A 12,191-nucleotide genomic window follows, 5' to 3' on the forward strand; every position below is an offset into this window, starting at 1 on the left:
GGCTGTGTAGCCTTGGACAGCTTACTTAACTTTACAATGTCTGTTTCCTAGTAATACCTGCTTCAGAAGGTTGTTATGGGGATTAAATGAATTTATTATCTGCAAAGTGCTAAGCCTTAGAGCAATACCCAGCGTATTGTAAAAATCGCAATTGTTAAATTAATTTGGGTTTAGATTAAACTCAGTATATACGTGCAAAGATTTTTTTTTGGAGGGCTTTTTGTGTGACTCATATTCTATTGTCCCAAGAAATAGTTTCAAGAAATCCTTTGACTCCTGGCAAAACAATTCACATATTTTAACAACACGGGAATCTTTTGGCTAGTTTTAAAGTTAAAACACTGCCTTCCAAATATTTAAACTAGGGCCAAATACCTCTCTTGTTACGTCCTACAAAATGATAAGGATATATTAAACAAGCCAAAAATCTCAGATAAACCAGTAAGAACAGCTAGTTTTAGTGTAGGGAACAGTTCTGCCATTTTAAACCTTTGTGTCCTTTAGCAAGCTACATATCCCCTCTGTGATTCAATAATCCTAATGTCACCTAATTGAGGTAATGTTATTATTACCCACCATTTTACAGATGAGAAAATGAGGGTTTAATAACTTGGTCAAGCTCACTGAGCAAAGAGATGACAGCCTGGACACGTGGCCAGGTTAGTCTATGCGCTCAAGTCCAGCCCATCACAGATCTCACCACCCCACGAAGCAGATGAGGAAACTGAGGCCAAGAAAAAGGGAGTGAATTACCCAGGGCCATGTAGCTGGCTGGTTGGGCAGAGTGAGGATTAATTAGAAAAAAATGATTTAACCAAATGATATAAAGTTCAGTTCTCCATAAGCTGAAGCAACTCACTTTTTATAAACCAAATACCACCAAGAGCCCCCAAGTTGGGACTTTCAAGTAAACATTGTCCTGTGTTTATGTTTTACAGGTGAGGTCCATGCGGAAGGACAGGAACATTTTTACATGGAAACGCAAACTGTGTTGGCTATCCCAAAAGCAGAAGATAAAGAAATGGTAGTACACATTGGAACACAGTATCCAACTTACGTGCAGGTAACAAGGTATTTTTGGAAAATGAGACTCCAGATGACTATGTGATGTCGAGGCCCTTACAACCAGGCATTCTGCTCTAGGGGCCTTCTGATTCCTCACACTCCCATGCCTCAAACATGCTGCCCACTTGACATTAGCTAAAGTCCAGAATGAAGAAAATGGGGCAAATAGTTCCCTAAGATGCTAGATCTTGCAAAGAGATCTGAAATTTTTGCTTTCTTCCAAAATACAGGGCAAAGTTTATCCTTCCATTATAACAATTGATAGTGTAAAACTTAATCTCAGGGGAGGTCAAAACCTTAGTGTTATATTACATTTACATTTCCCTTTGTGGTTCATCTGCATTGCTTTTCTTTTTCGTTTTCTTTCTTTAATTCGTTTTAGGTGTACAAAACAATGTAATAGTTAGATATTTACACCCCTCACAAAATGATAACCCGCCTCCCCCAATCTACTACCCCTCTGATTTCATATATAGCTGTTACAATTCCATTAACTCTGTTCCCTATGCTGTACTCCACATCCCATGAATTGCTTTTCTATATGAATAGTCATGTGTCGGTGGTACACGTATATTTAAATTTCCCTTTGTGGTTCATTTGTGTTGCTTCTCTATATGAATGTTTTCGTGTATTGGTGGTGCACATATAAAGCAATTGCATTTTCAAGGCGTTTTCAGCTCAGCACAGTAACATGTGAATTGTAGTCCTGTTCTAGTGGTTGAAATGTAAGGTATTGCTACCCCCAGGCAAGTAAAGAAAATCCTCTTGACATTCCCTTCTTCTGAAATGTGGAGTTGTAGGTCCTAGAATAGTGCCAGACACAGGGGAGTGCTTAAACAATTATACTGGGAGGAGGCATAAAGACAAGCACCACTTGCGGGAGACCAGCTCCCGCAGGGTCCAGGGGTTCCCTCAGGTGGAGGTGGAGTCGGCGAGGAAAATGAAGAAGAAAACGCGTGGAGACATAAGAGCGTTTTTTCAAGAAGAGAAGTGTCTCACTTTATTTTACAGCATGCCCCTTTTTATATTGGGCAGGTGACCATTATCTCATCAGTAAAAAGTTCTTTTACATAGTTTAGATCAGGGTTTTACTTCCTCATAATTCTTATGCTCCAGGGTACAGCCTGACTTTTTCTTATGCTAAAAGATCAACTTATCTTAACTGTGTTTTAATCCTTTTTACCTATAGTGACTATGTGACTAAGGCTAATCCTTTTACCTATAGTGACTATGTCTACTCAACAATTATCCTAAACACTATTAGCTAAGCAGGATCTTAAGATTTATAGGGTGTGCACTTTGACCTTTACTAAGAGACTAGTAGTGTGACTAAAATTGCCTTTAGTGTATAAAATATAATTATTGTGATATATCTATCAGAAGGGGTGTAAGATCTTCATCCTACTGGGGGCATCCAAAGCGGAATTTAAATTCTTTAAGATATAAATCAGTATCTGTTTCTCAGTCAGAGCTTCAGAATTTGTCACAATTGCAGTGTTTAGCCGTGTCAGATACTGGGGCGCAGACGGCTCCCAGCAACCACTGAAGGGGATAGCTGGGGGCTTCCTGGTGGAGACAGTGAGTGGGTACCTTCCAGTCCTAAAACAGTGGATAGGCTTGATGGGAGGATGAAGCTGCCAGCTGCCATTCAAGGCAAAATGAAAGGGTAGAGGACTGATGCTGATCTGGGATGTGGCTGCAGCCTCCACAGTTGCAAGTTTTGAAGTGGACAAAGGAGTGAGGAGATATAGGCTTTGTCCCCAAGTCACTGGGCAGCAATATCTTTTTTTGTAAATTGAGGAAGGTGACAAAAATCACCTTTGAGGCCTCTTTTAGTAGACATTATCTGGCTCTGGGCTCCAAGTGGATAACATGTATGTGCCAAAGTCATTATTGTTGACTACCATCAACACCTTTTGGGGTATAATCAGTCAGCTCCATGACAGCAGGCATTTCCCAGGGTTAAGTAGGACACTGGGTACTCAAAGCCCACAGCCTAGAACCTGAGGCAGTATCAAAAGCAGGCCCTGTAAAGGATTTGAATAGACATTTCTCCAAAAAAGGTCTATGAATGACCAATAAGCACATGAAAAGATGTTCAACATCATTAGTTTCTAGGGAAATGCAAATCAAAATCACAAAAATACCACTTCATACACAGTAGAACATATAATCAAAAGGACAGACAATAAGAAGTGTTGGCAAGGATGTGGAGAAATTAGAACTGCCATACATTGGTGGTGGGCATAAAAAATGGCACAGTCACTTTGGAAAACAGTTTGGCAGTTTCTCAGGATGTTAAAAATAGACTAACCACATTACTCAGCAATTCCACGACTAGGTATCTATCTACCCAAGAGAAATGAAAACATATGCCCACACAAAAACTTCTACACCAAGGTTCATAGCAGCATTGTTGACAATACCCAAAACTGGGTGCAATGCAAATATTCATCAACTAATGAATGAATTTAAAAAAAGAGAGAGATTGCTATACAATGGAATATTATTCAGTTATTAAAAACTGGAGTACTGATATATGCAACAACATAGATGAACTTTGAAAACATAATGCTGAATGAAAGAAGCCAGTCACAAAAGACTGCATATTGTATTATTCACTTATATGAAATGTTCAGAACAGCCTAATCTATAGAGACAGAAAGCAGATTAGTGGTTGCCTAGTGCTGAGGGTGTTAGGGGGAGTTGAGGTTGGGGGAGATTAGGAGTGACTGCTTAACAGATAAAAGGTTTCTTTGGGGATGCTTAAAACATTCTAAAATTAGATTGTGATGATGGTTGCATCATTCTGTAAATGTTGTATTTGTTGAATTACCGAATTTCTTTTATTAAGCAGAGGAGAAGTACCTGAGTGAGGAAATAAACTATTAAACTGCACTTATGTGGCTTTGGGGACTTAACTTTTGCAGGAATTTGTGGCTGCAGCGCTAAACGTCCCAAGAAGTAGAATTGCCTGCCACATGAGACGAGCTGGAGGAGCATTTGGGGGGAAAGTGACCAAGCCCGCACTTCTAGGAGCTGTCTGTGCTGTGGCTGCCAACAAGTAAGAGTCACAGTGACAGCTATTGATGTCAGAAGTCCTAGCAGGGCAGATGCCACCCATACCCTTCCAGCCCTGCATCCCAGCTTTCATTCCATAGGTCATAGCTTTTCATTTCCAAAGGGTTATGGTTAGCATGTGGGTGAAAGGACCTTGGACGTGGAGCCAGAGGATCTGTGTTCAAGTCCTGCTCTCGCCACTCATTCACAAGGTCACATTAGGCAATTCACCTCAGTTTCCTCACCTGTAAAGTGAGAAAAATAATATCTACCTGTTTCACAAGATAGCTGTGTGGAATAAATGCAATCACTGTAAATTTTGACTCATTGCACAGACATAACTATGTATTACTTTTTTGTGAACTGCATTGACTTTCACTCTTTAAAATGTTTGTTTTAAATTGTTAAAATAAATCAAGCATGAGATGGTAGAGTGGAGGGATGGTCAAAGCCCCAAACTTACAAGGGACACGTTTTGTCATGAAATACACCAGGGTCTGCTGCGACCTGGGAATGTTCACTTAGTCTCTGTATCATCCAGATGTAATAACCAGACACAGGAATAGCCATGATTTTTGTAAACCTGTACATACCAAAGTTCATTAAGTATGTTTAGGAAAAATTTATCCCAGGCTATAGCTACAAAAAAAAAACTGTGAACATCTTAGTTGTTTGGCACTTCCAGCAGTAAAACAAGACTGTCTTAAAGTCCAGAGGAGTCCTTGATGGGCACTTTATGAAGGGGAGTCTGAATGTAGAGGGGTTAAGCTCAATAGGGCATTGGTTTTCAACCCTTTCAGCCCCAACATTCCCCTTATGGCAAGTATTTTAATGCCCCCTTTACTATCCAAATTGCTAATAATATAACCTACTTATACACATAATTGCAAACTATTCATACAATGCCTTAATATAATATAAAAAAGAAATAAAAGGAAGGTAACTTATAATCAAATAATGTACCATTTCAATAATTAAATTCTCAGACATGACTAAACCAGAATGATAATAGTAATAGGGTTTTTGTTTGTTTGTTTGTTTTTACATTTTAATGTCCTCACAAAGTTCCAAAATGTTGTTTAAGGTATGTTACTACCCCCATTGAAAGCCATTAACCTACATTATCTGCAGCCGCCTTTCATCATCTCTGTGTTTCTACAACTTTATGAAGCATCCAGCGTATTAACAGAATCATTTCCTATAGGATTGGCCGCCCAATCCGGTTTATTCTAGAGCGTGATGATGACATGCTGATAACTGCTGGCCGCCACCCACTCCTTGGAAAATACAAAGTGAGTGAAAGCAAAATTTTCAAGAACCTGCCTAAAGTAAAATATTGTTTGGTGATAACCAGCCAATAGTAAAGACAATTGAAAAGGATATTTGAATGCTACCTAAAACTAATCAGAACGTTCTGTTGGAATCATGATCAACTTGGTCACCATCCTCAATGTTCTGGTGGCTGTCACATCAAATCATGTGCAGAAGTTGGGTATGGATTGACAACCATGATCAGATGTGTTTGTGTACAGCACGGTCTGGTTGTAAAGGATGGTTAAAAAAAACAGTTTCATTTGTTATATCACTTTTAAGATTGGATTCATGAATAATGGTGTGATCAAGGCTGCTGATCTTCAATATTATATCAACGGTGGATGCACGCCTGATGAATCTGAGACGGTAAATAAGAAATGTGCCTTTCTGTAGGTTACCTGTTAAGCTGTACGTGCCACACTTTATCTGCATGAATATTTGTCTTATAAATTAGATTTTGTGAAGGATTCAAGTTAGAGATAAAATTTGAATAAGTGGTTTTGAATATTTGATAAATAAGAAGTTTTGTTTTGTTTTGCAGGTGATAGAGTTTGCTGTGCTAAAATCTGAAAATGCATATCATATTCCTAATTTCCGGTGCCGGGGTAGGGCTTGCAAAACAAATTTGCCATCTAACACTGCCTTTCGAGGATTTGGCTTTCCCCAGGCTACAGTGGTAGTTGAGTCTTATATAGCTGCTGTGGCATCTCAGTGTAACTTACTACCTGAAGAGGTAAGTAATCAGTCAAAACCCCCTAACTGTTAGGGGCCTAACAAAACTCTGACATCATTTGATTCAAATAAATACTGAGCACCTATGTATAGACTTATGTCAGCTTCTACGTAGATTTAAAGAAATAAAATATATTTTCTATCTATCAGTTAGTTTTTGCTGGGTAACAAGTCAATCATAAAACTTACTACTTTAGAACAACAAATGGTATTTCTTCCAATTCTGTTAAGTCAGCTGCTGGGTAGCTCTTCTGGTCTGGGTCAGCTTAACTGGAGTTTTATGTTTAAGACAGCTTCACTTCCATGTCTGGTAGTTATTGGCTGATCAGTCTCAGGGGTGTCTCAGCTGGGAAGGCTCATCTCTACTCCACAGGGTGTCTCATCCTCCAGTAGGCTAGCCCAGATTAGTTCTCATGGTGGTTCAGAGAGTTTCCAGGAGTAGCAAGAACATGGAAAGCCCTAATGCATAAGCACTTTTTAAGTCTTTGCCTGCATTACATATGTGTTGTCCCATTGGCCAAAGCAAGTCACATGGCCAATCCCAGAGTTGGTGTGAAACCACTGAAGGGCATTAATAGGGAGGGTGGCATTATTACAGCCATTTATGCAAACATTCTACCTACTGTAGTTCAGGTTTTGAGGAACTAATTTGAGGACAGTTAAGAATAATGAAACAGGGCTGGCCAAGTGGCGTGTTGGTTAAGAGTTGGCTTGGGACGCCAGCTCTGAGCAGCAGGGCCCCGGTTCAGGTCCCACAGGGGGGCCAGTGACATTGTCCTCTACAGCTAAGATGGTGAATAACAGCTCGACCTGGAGCTGGGCTGCTGTGAGTCGCTGGCGACGGTGTAGGCTGTGGCCCCTGCTGCAGTGGGTTGCCATGGGCTACCGTGTGTGGCCAGCGGCCGGCGTGAGTGGCCAGTAGCCGCTGTGAGCGGCCGTCCAGAAGCTGGCGACTGATCTGCCTCACCCAGGAAGAGTGCAATGATGGTGCCATCTTGGGCCAGTGAGGCAGCGTCCTCCACAGCTGAACTGGGGAACAAAAGGACAGCAACTTGTCTGTTCCCCTTCCCCCAATTCCCCAGCACTGTTCCCATCCCCCAATTCCCCAATAAAAATCTTAAAAAAAAAANAAAAAAAAAAAAAAGTTGTGTAAGAGTAGAAGAATTTTGAGTCAGAAGAATTTTGTCTCACCCCTAACAAAACTTGTTATAGGGCTCATAATAGTACCTACTATTTCTCAGGATTACTGTAAGGTTAATTAAGATCATACACTTAGCCTACAGCCTGGATCATATAAAGTGTTCAATAGTAGTTTCTATTGTTATTATGATTATTGTTATTATCATTATGTTTATGTATTTACATTTGCATTTACATATTTATAGCCATTTAAGTAGCTGTTTCTTTTTTTAGAAAGACTTTCTTCATGTCAGATGTATAACAAAAACAGATGCTTCATGTATAGAATAAGCATGTATCTTTGAAATCCTTTTAATCTTCTTGCCTTTCAGATTAGAGAAATCAACATGTATAAGAGATGTAGCCAAACAGCCTTTAAGGAGATGATTAACCCAGAGCCCTTGCGAAAATGCTGGAAAAAATGTCTGGAGAAATCTTCATTCTATGCTAGGAAACTGGCTGCCGAGGAATTTAACAAAAAGAATTACTGGAAGAAAAAGGGGCTTGCCGTGATCCCCATGAAATTTACCATTGGGATGCCCGAGACCTACTTTAATCAGGTGAGGTTGGGAGAAATGTTTTTCCACCAAAAGCCTTTCTTCACATGACTAGCTATCTGAAAAAGGCTATCGTGAGCAACTAGGCATGGTCCCCTTTTGGAGACAGAAGAAAGTGAGGCAGTTTCCTATAGCAGGGAACAAAGTGGATTTAGCCAAGCACTGGGGACCTTGATGTATGATCAAAGAAGACCTAGTGTGACATAGTACCTGAGACCTCAGAAAGCAATCAACTGATAAAGCCCAGCTCAAGGGGGTCTGGCCTTGGGCAGGGCTCCAAACGTGAGTATTGAGATACGAGGTCAAATTTCAAATTCATGAAAGAATTAGGGGTAGCAAGAGGATCCCTTTCTCTCTTTCCTAATTTCTTAATGACGGCAGTAGAGCCATTTGAAGACAGAGCTTTCAAAAACACATAAGAACAGGGGCCGGCCGAGTGGCGCGTTGGTTAAGAGCCGGCTTGGGACGCCAGTGCTGAGCAGCAGCGCCCCCGTTCGGATCCCACATGAGGGCCAGTGACACTGCCCTCGACAGCTAAGATGATGAACAATAGCTCAACCTGGAGCTGGGCTGCCATGAGTCGCCAGCGATGGCGTAGGCTGCAGTGGGGCTGTCCGGCAGTGGGTGTAAGCTTTTGTGAGCTGCCATGAGCCTCCACGAGTGGCCATCCAATGGCCAGCGAGCAACTGCCTCACCCGGGAAGAGCACAATGATCACAATACCCACATGGGCCAGTGAAGCGATGTCCTCCACAACTAGACTGAACAACAAAAGGACAGCAACTTGTCTGTTCCCCTCCCCCAATTCCCCAATAAAATCTTTAAAAAACAACAACAACAACAACACATAAGAACAGACAGAGCTTCCCCATTCACATAGAAATCCGGAGTTACCATATTGAAGTTCCATGACTATAGTGCCTTCTTTTTAGTTTCACCTTGAACAGTTTTATATGGGGTTCAGTTTCTGATTCTGTCTTTTATTTATTTATTTATTTATTTATTTATTTATTTATTTATTTATTTATTTATTTATTTATTTATTTATTGTTTTGCTTCTATCCCCATCAATCTCTGAAATGTCCCCATAAGCAAATCTGTGCAAAGGAAAGAATCTAGGCCTCCTCATGATGTGGATGAGGGATGCCCAAGCTGTCTCTTAGCAAAGTTCTATTCTGCCACAGCCTTCCTCAGAGTCCACTGACAAGGTAGCAAGCAAAATGAGAAGGAAGGAGGAGAAGGCCAGGAGCACTGCACACTTGGAGCAGATGTTCAACCGTTTCCCCAGGCAGTATTTCTGAAGCCAGAATAACAAACTGACCCCCTTTAAAGGAAAAAAAAGAAATTTTTCGTGGACTCTAAATGGTTGCTTAAATTATTTACTTTAATGTTACTTAACTGTGTGTAACCACAAAGCAACAATAAGCTTCTTATAGCTCTTATGCCTTTAAAAAATACAAATGAATTCGGATTAAATTAAATAAAATTAAATAAAAGTAGTACTATAAGTGCCAGTAATATTCAAAATAGTAACATTAACTTAATGTGGTAGATGATGTTGCTTTTCTAAAACTAAATACTCACAAAATGATGGTGGTTCTGGCTGCCCTTGCACTTGAAGTCATTTTGAAGTCTTTATCCTAAATGTTTATGTAGAGTATGATGACTCACTAGTCCACCTTTTGTCTCTAATATGCCCCATCAATTAAAGTAGTCCTACTTGGTGCTTATACAATCGTCAATGTAAAATCTAACATGGGCCCTGAAAGCATGTGGCAATACCCTTTGATACATGGTCATCCATTACTCTTCTTAAATAGACATGAGATGAAAGCACAAAGTTTAAAAGTTCCTGTAGAGAACTTGATGGTCCTGAGACCACAGTCTCAGACCCAGGAGACTGGCTTAGCTAAATCAGTTGATATTTTGAATGCATGGTAGCAAGGGCATAGGCATCAACATGGGAATAGAGGTCCCAAGTGGGTAGATGCAGGATGGTAGGCCACGTGCATGAGCATATGATGGGGACCGCTCTAAAGAAAAACTCGAATCACTTACAGAACCACCTGACATAGCCCAGCCTCCTCCTTCCCTCCCTCCTTGGTCTGGTTCCTGAGCCACATGCTCAGTCCCAGAGAGCCACAACAGCAGCTAGTTTGAAGGTGGCAACAGGGCATGTGTGTGGAAGACGCTGGGCTCAATTTAGGAGTTGTGGATTCCATTCCTGACTTTACCACAAACTAGGCACTGGGTTTGACCAAGCCCCTTCCTCTCTAGGCTTCTATTCCCCCACATGCAAAGTTAAGAATTTAAACTAAATCAATGGATCCCAAATGTGGCCATCATCAAAATCACCTGAGAGCTTAAAAAAAATAAAATAAAATGGGGGGCTGGCTGGGTGGCTCAGTTGGTTAGAGCATGAGCTCTGAGCAAGAGGATCGCGGGTTCGATTCCCACATGACCCAGTGAGCTGTGCCAAAGCTGAGCTGCTGCTGAGCTGCCAACAGGTGGCAGGATGGCTCAGCTGGTGAGACATGTGCTCCTGACAACAAGGTTGCCAGTTCAACTCCTGTATGGGATGGTGGGCTGCAATCCCTCCCCTCCCCCCCCCAACTAGATTGAAAGTGGCAACTGGACTTGGAGCTGAGCTTGCGACCTCCACAACTAAAATTGAAGGACAACAACTTAACTTGGAGCTGATGGGTCCTGGTAAAACACCATGTTCCCCTTCCCCAATTCCCCAACACTGTTTCCTTTCCCAATTCCCCAATAAAATCTTTTAAAAAAAAATGGGCTCCACCTCCAACTTTCTAATGAATTGGAATTTCCAAAACGGGGCCATGCCACACCCCTACCATAATTCTAAAGGTCAGAAGTATTTGGAAACTATTAAAACATTCCAAGGTTTTCCCAGTTCCTCTAGTATACAATGGAAGTTGTGCCTGGAAATTTACTCATACAGGTTCCACTTACTTTAAAATTAATCTTTATGTGCAGGGAGGAATGAATAATAAAATATTGTACAGTTTGATGCTTTGGAGAGGCACTTCCAAGGCAACCACACAAGGCCCCCAGGTAGGCAGGAGACGATGAGAGTAGAGATGATGAACCACCATTGGTCTACCTACAGTGCTGGTTTTCAAGTCTGGGGGGCTGTCTATCATCACCAATCATAGCTTTCTTCTCCAGTAAAAACAATGAGAGATGGGCTCAGTGAAGCAAACATTCACTTTGCAGACTCAGCCAAACTCACAGCAACATTTGGCCGCATCAGTTTCCAAAATGGTATTATAATTCTTCCCCACCAGGCTGCCGCTCTAGTCCACATCTATATCGACGGTTCTGTCTTGGTGAGTCATAGTGGCTGTGAATTTGGACAAGGCGTCTACACCAAAATAATACAGGTGAGATAAGTATCCATTTTCTCCACTGTGGAAGACTATAGCACCGTACAGTCAGTTTAACAGCTTTTTTCTTGTTGGGCAAGAGAAATAACGTCATATTAAATGCACAGGTCAATTATAAGACTCATTTTGATATCAGGAACACAAGAGTGCAGGGGACTGATGGAAGTAGGCATTCGAATTGAGGAAATATGTTATATTATTCTTTCTGCATACTAAAGAACCAAGTCCATAGGTCCTCTGAAAAATGTGATTCAAGTTTTCAAAGAAAAAATACTTTTCAGCTTTATGGCAACTGCTCAAAGCTATATGGTATTGATTCACATCTTCATTAGAAATGAACGTGTTTAATAGGGTGAGAAATTATGTGCTTAGAATTCAGTCTCCTTGGGAACTCCACATGATGGGCCATTACGTGTGCTAATTCAAAGAAGCTGTTGAAAGAGCAAGAGATTATTTGCAATAAGAAATTTTATCTTTTTTTAATATTAAATAAGAATTTGTTGAATATGAAATTTGAATAAAAAATGTGGATAGCTTTTCTCTCAATGAGAAATATAGAGAAGCCAGTTTATTTCAAGAAATAATACTATTTAATAGTGTGTTTAGAATTAGGAAATCATGAAAATCCACAGGGGCTTCTTTGAACAGATCTTGCCTTTTTACAACAAAACCCTTATGCCTGCAAAATGTCCACGAAGGAAACATAATCTGCTAAATGTCTATAAGCCACGAGGAGAAGATGAAAGTAAAACAATAAGACAGGGACTTCAGAGCCGGCCAAGTGGCGCGCTGGTTAAGAGCTAGCGTGGGACGCCAGAGGACCCCTGTTCAGATTCCATATATGAGGGCCAGTGACACTGCCCTCTACAGCTAAGATG

The 12,191-nt window shown here is 40.9% G+C and overlaps 1 protein-coding gene across 1 annotated transcript in view; it reads left to right on the plus strand.

Annotated features, from left to right (window-relative positions):
* Positions 1 to 12,191, plus strand: part of LOC109379197 (aldehyde oxidase 4-like) — an 81,495-nt gene that overhangs the window by 58,361 nt on the left and 10,943 nt on the right. Inside the window, exons 22-28 of the mRNA XM_019635607.1 lie at positions 939 to 1,063; positions 3,996 to 4,129; positions 5,330 to 5,417; positions 5,719 to 5,805; positions 5,981 to 6,172; positions 7,683 to 7,910; positions 11,215 to 11,310. Of these exons, the coding sequence (XP_019491152.1) occupies positions 939 to 1,063; positions 3,996 to 4,129; positions 5,330 to 5,417; positions 5,719 to 5,805; positions 5,981 to 6,172; positions 7,683 to 7,910; positions 11,215 to 11,310 (950 nt within the window). The remainder of the gene's footprint in view (positions 1 to 938; positions 1,064 to 3,995; positions 4,130 to 5,329; positions 5,418 to 5,718; positions 5,806 to 5,980; positions 6,173 to 7,682; positions 7,911 to 11,214; positions 11,311 to 12,191) is intronic.

The sequence above is a fragment of the Hipposideros armiger genome, unplaced genomic scaffold, assembly GCF_001890085.2.
Source record: "Hipposideros armiger isolate ML-2016 unplaced genomic scaffold, ASM189008v1 scaffold_23, whole genome shotgun sequence".
NCBI lineage: Eukaryota > Metazoa > Chordata > Mammalia > Chiroptera > Hipposideridae > Hipposideros > Hipposideros armiger.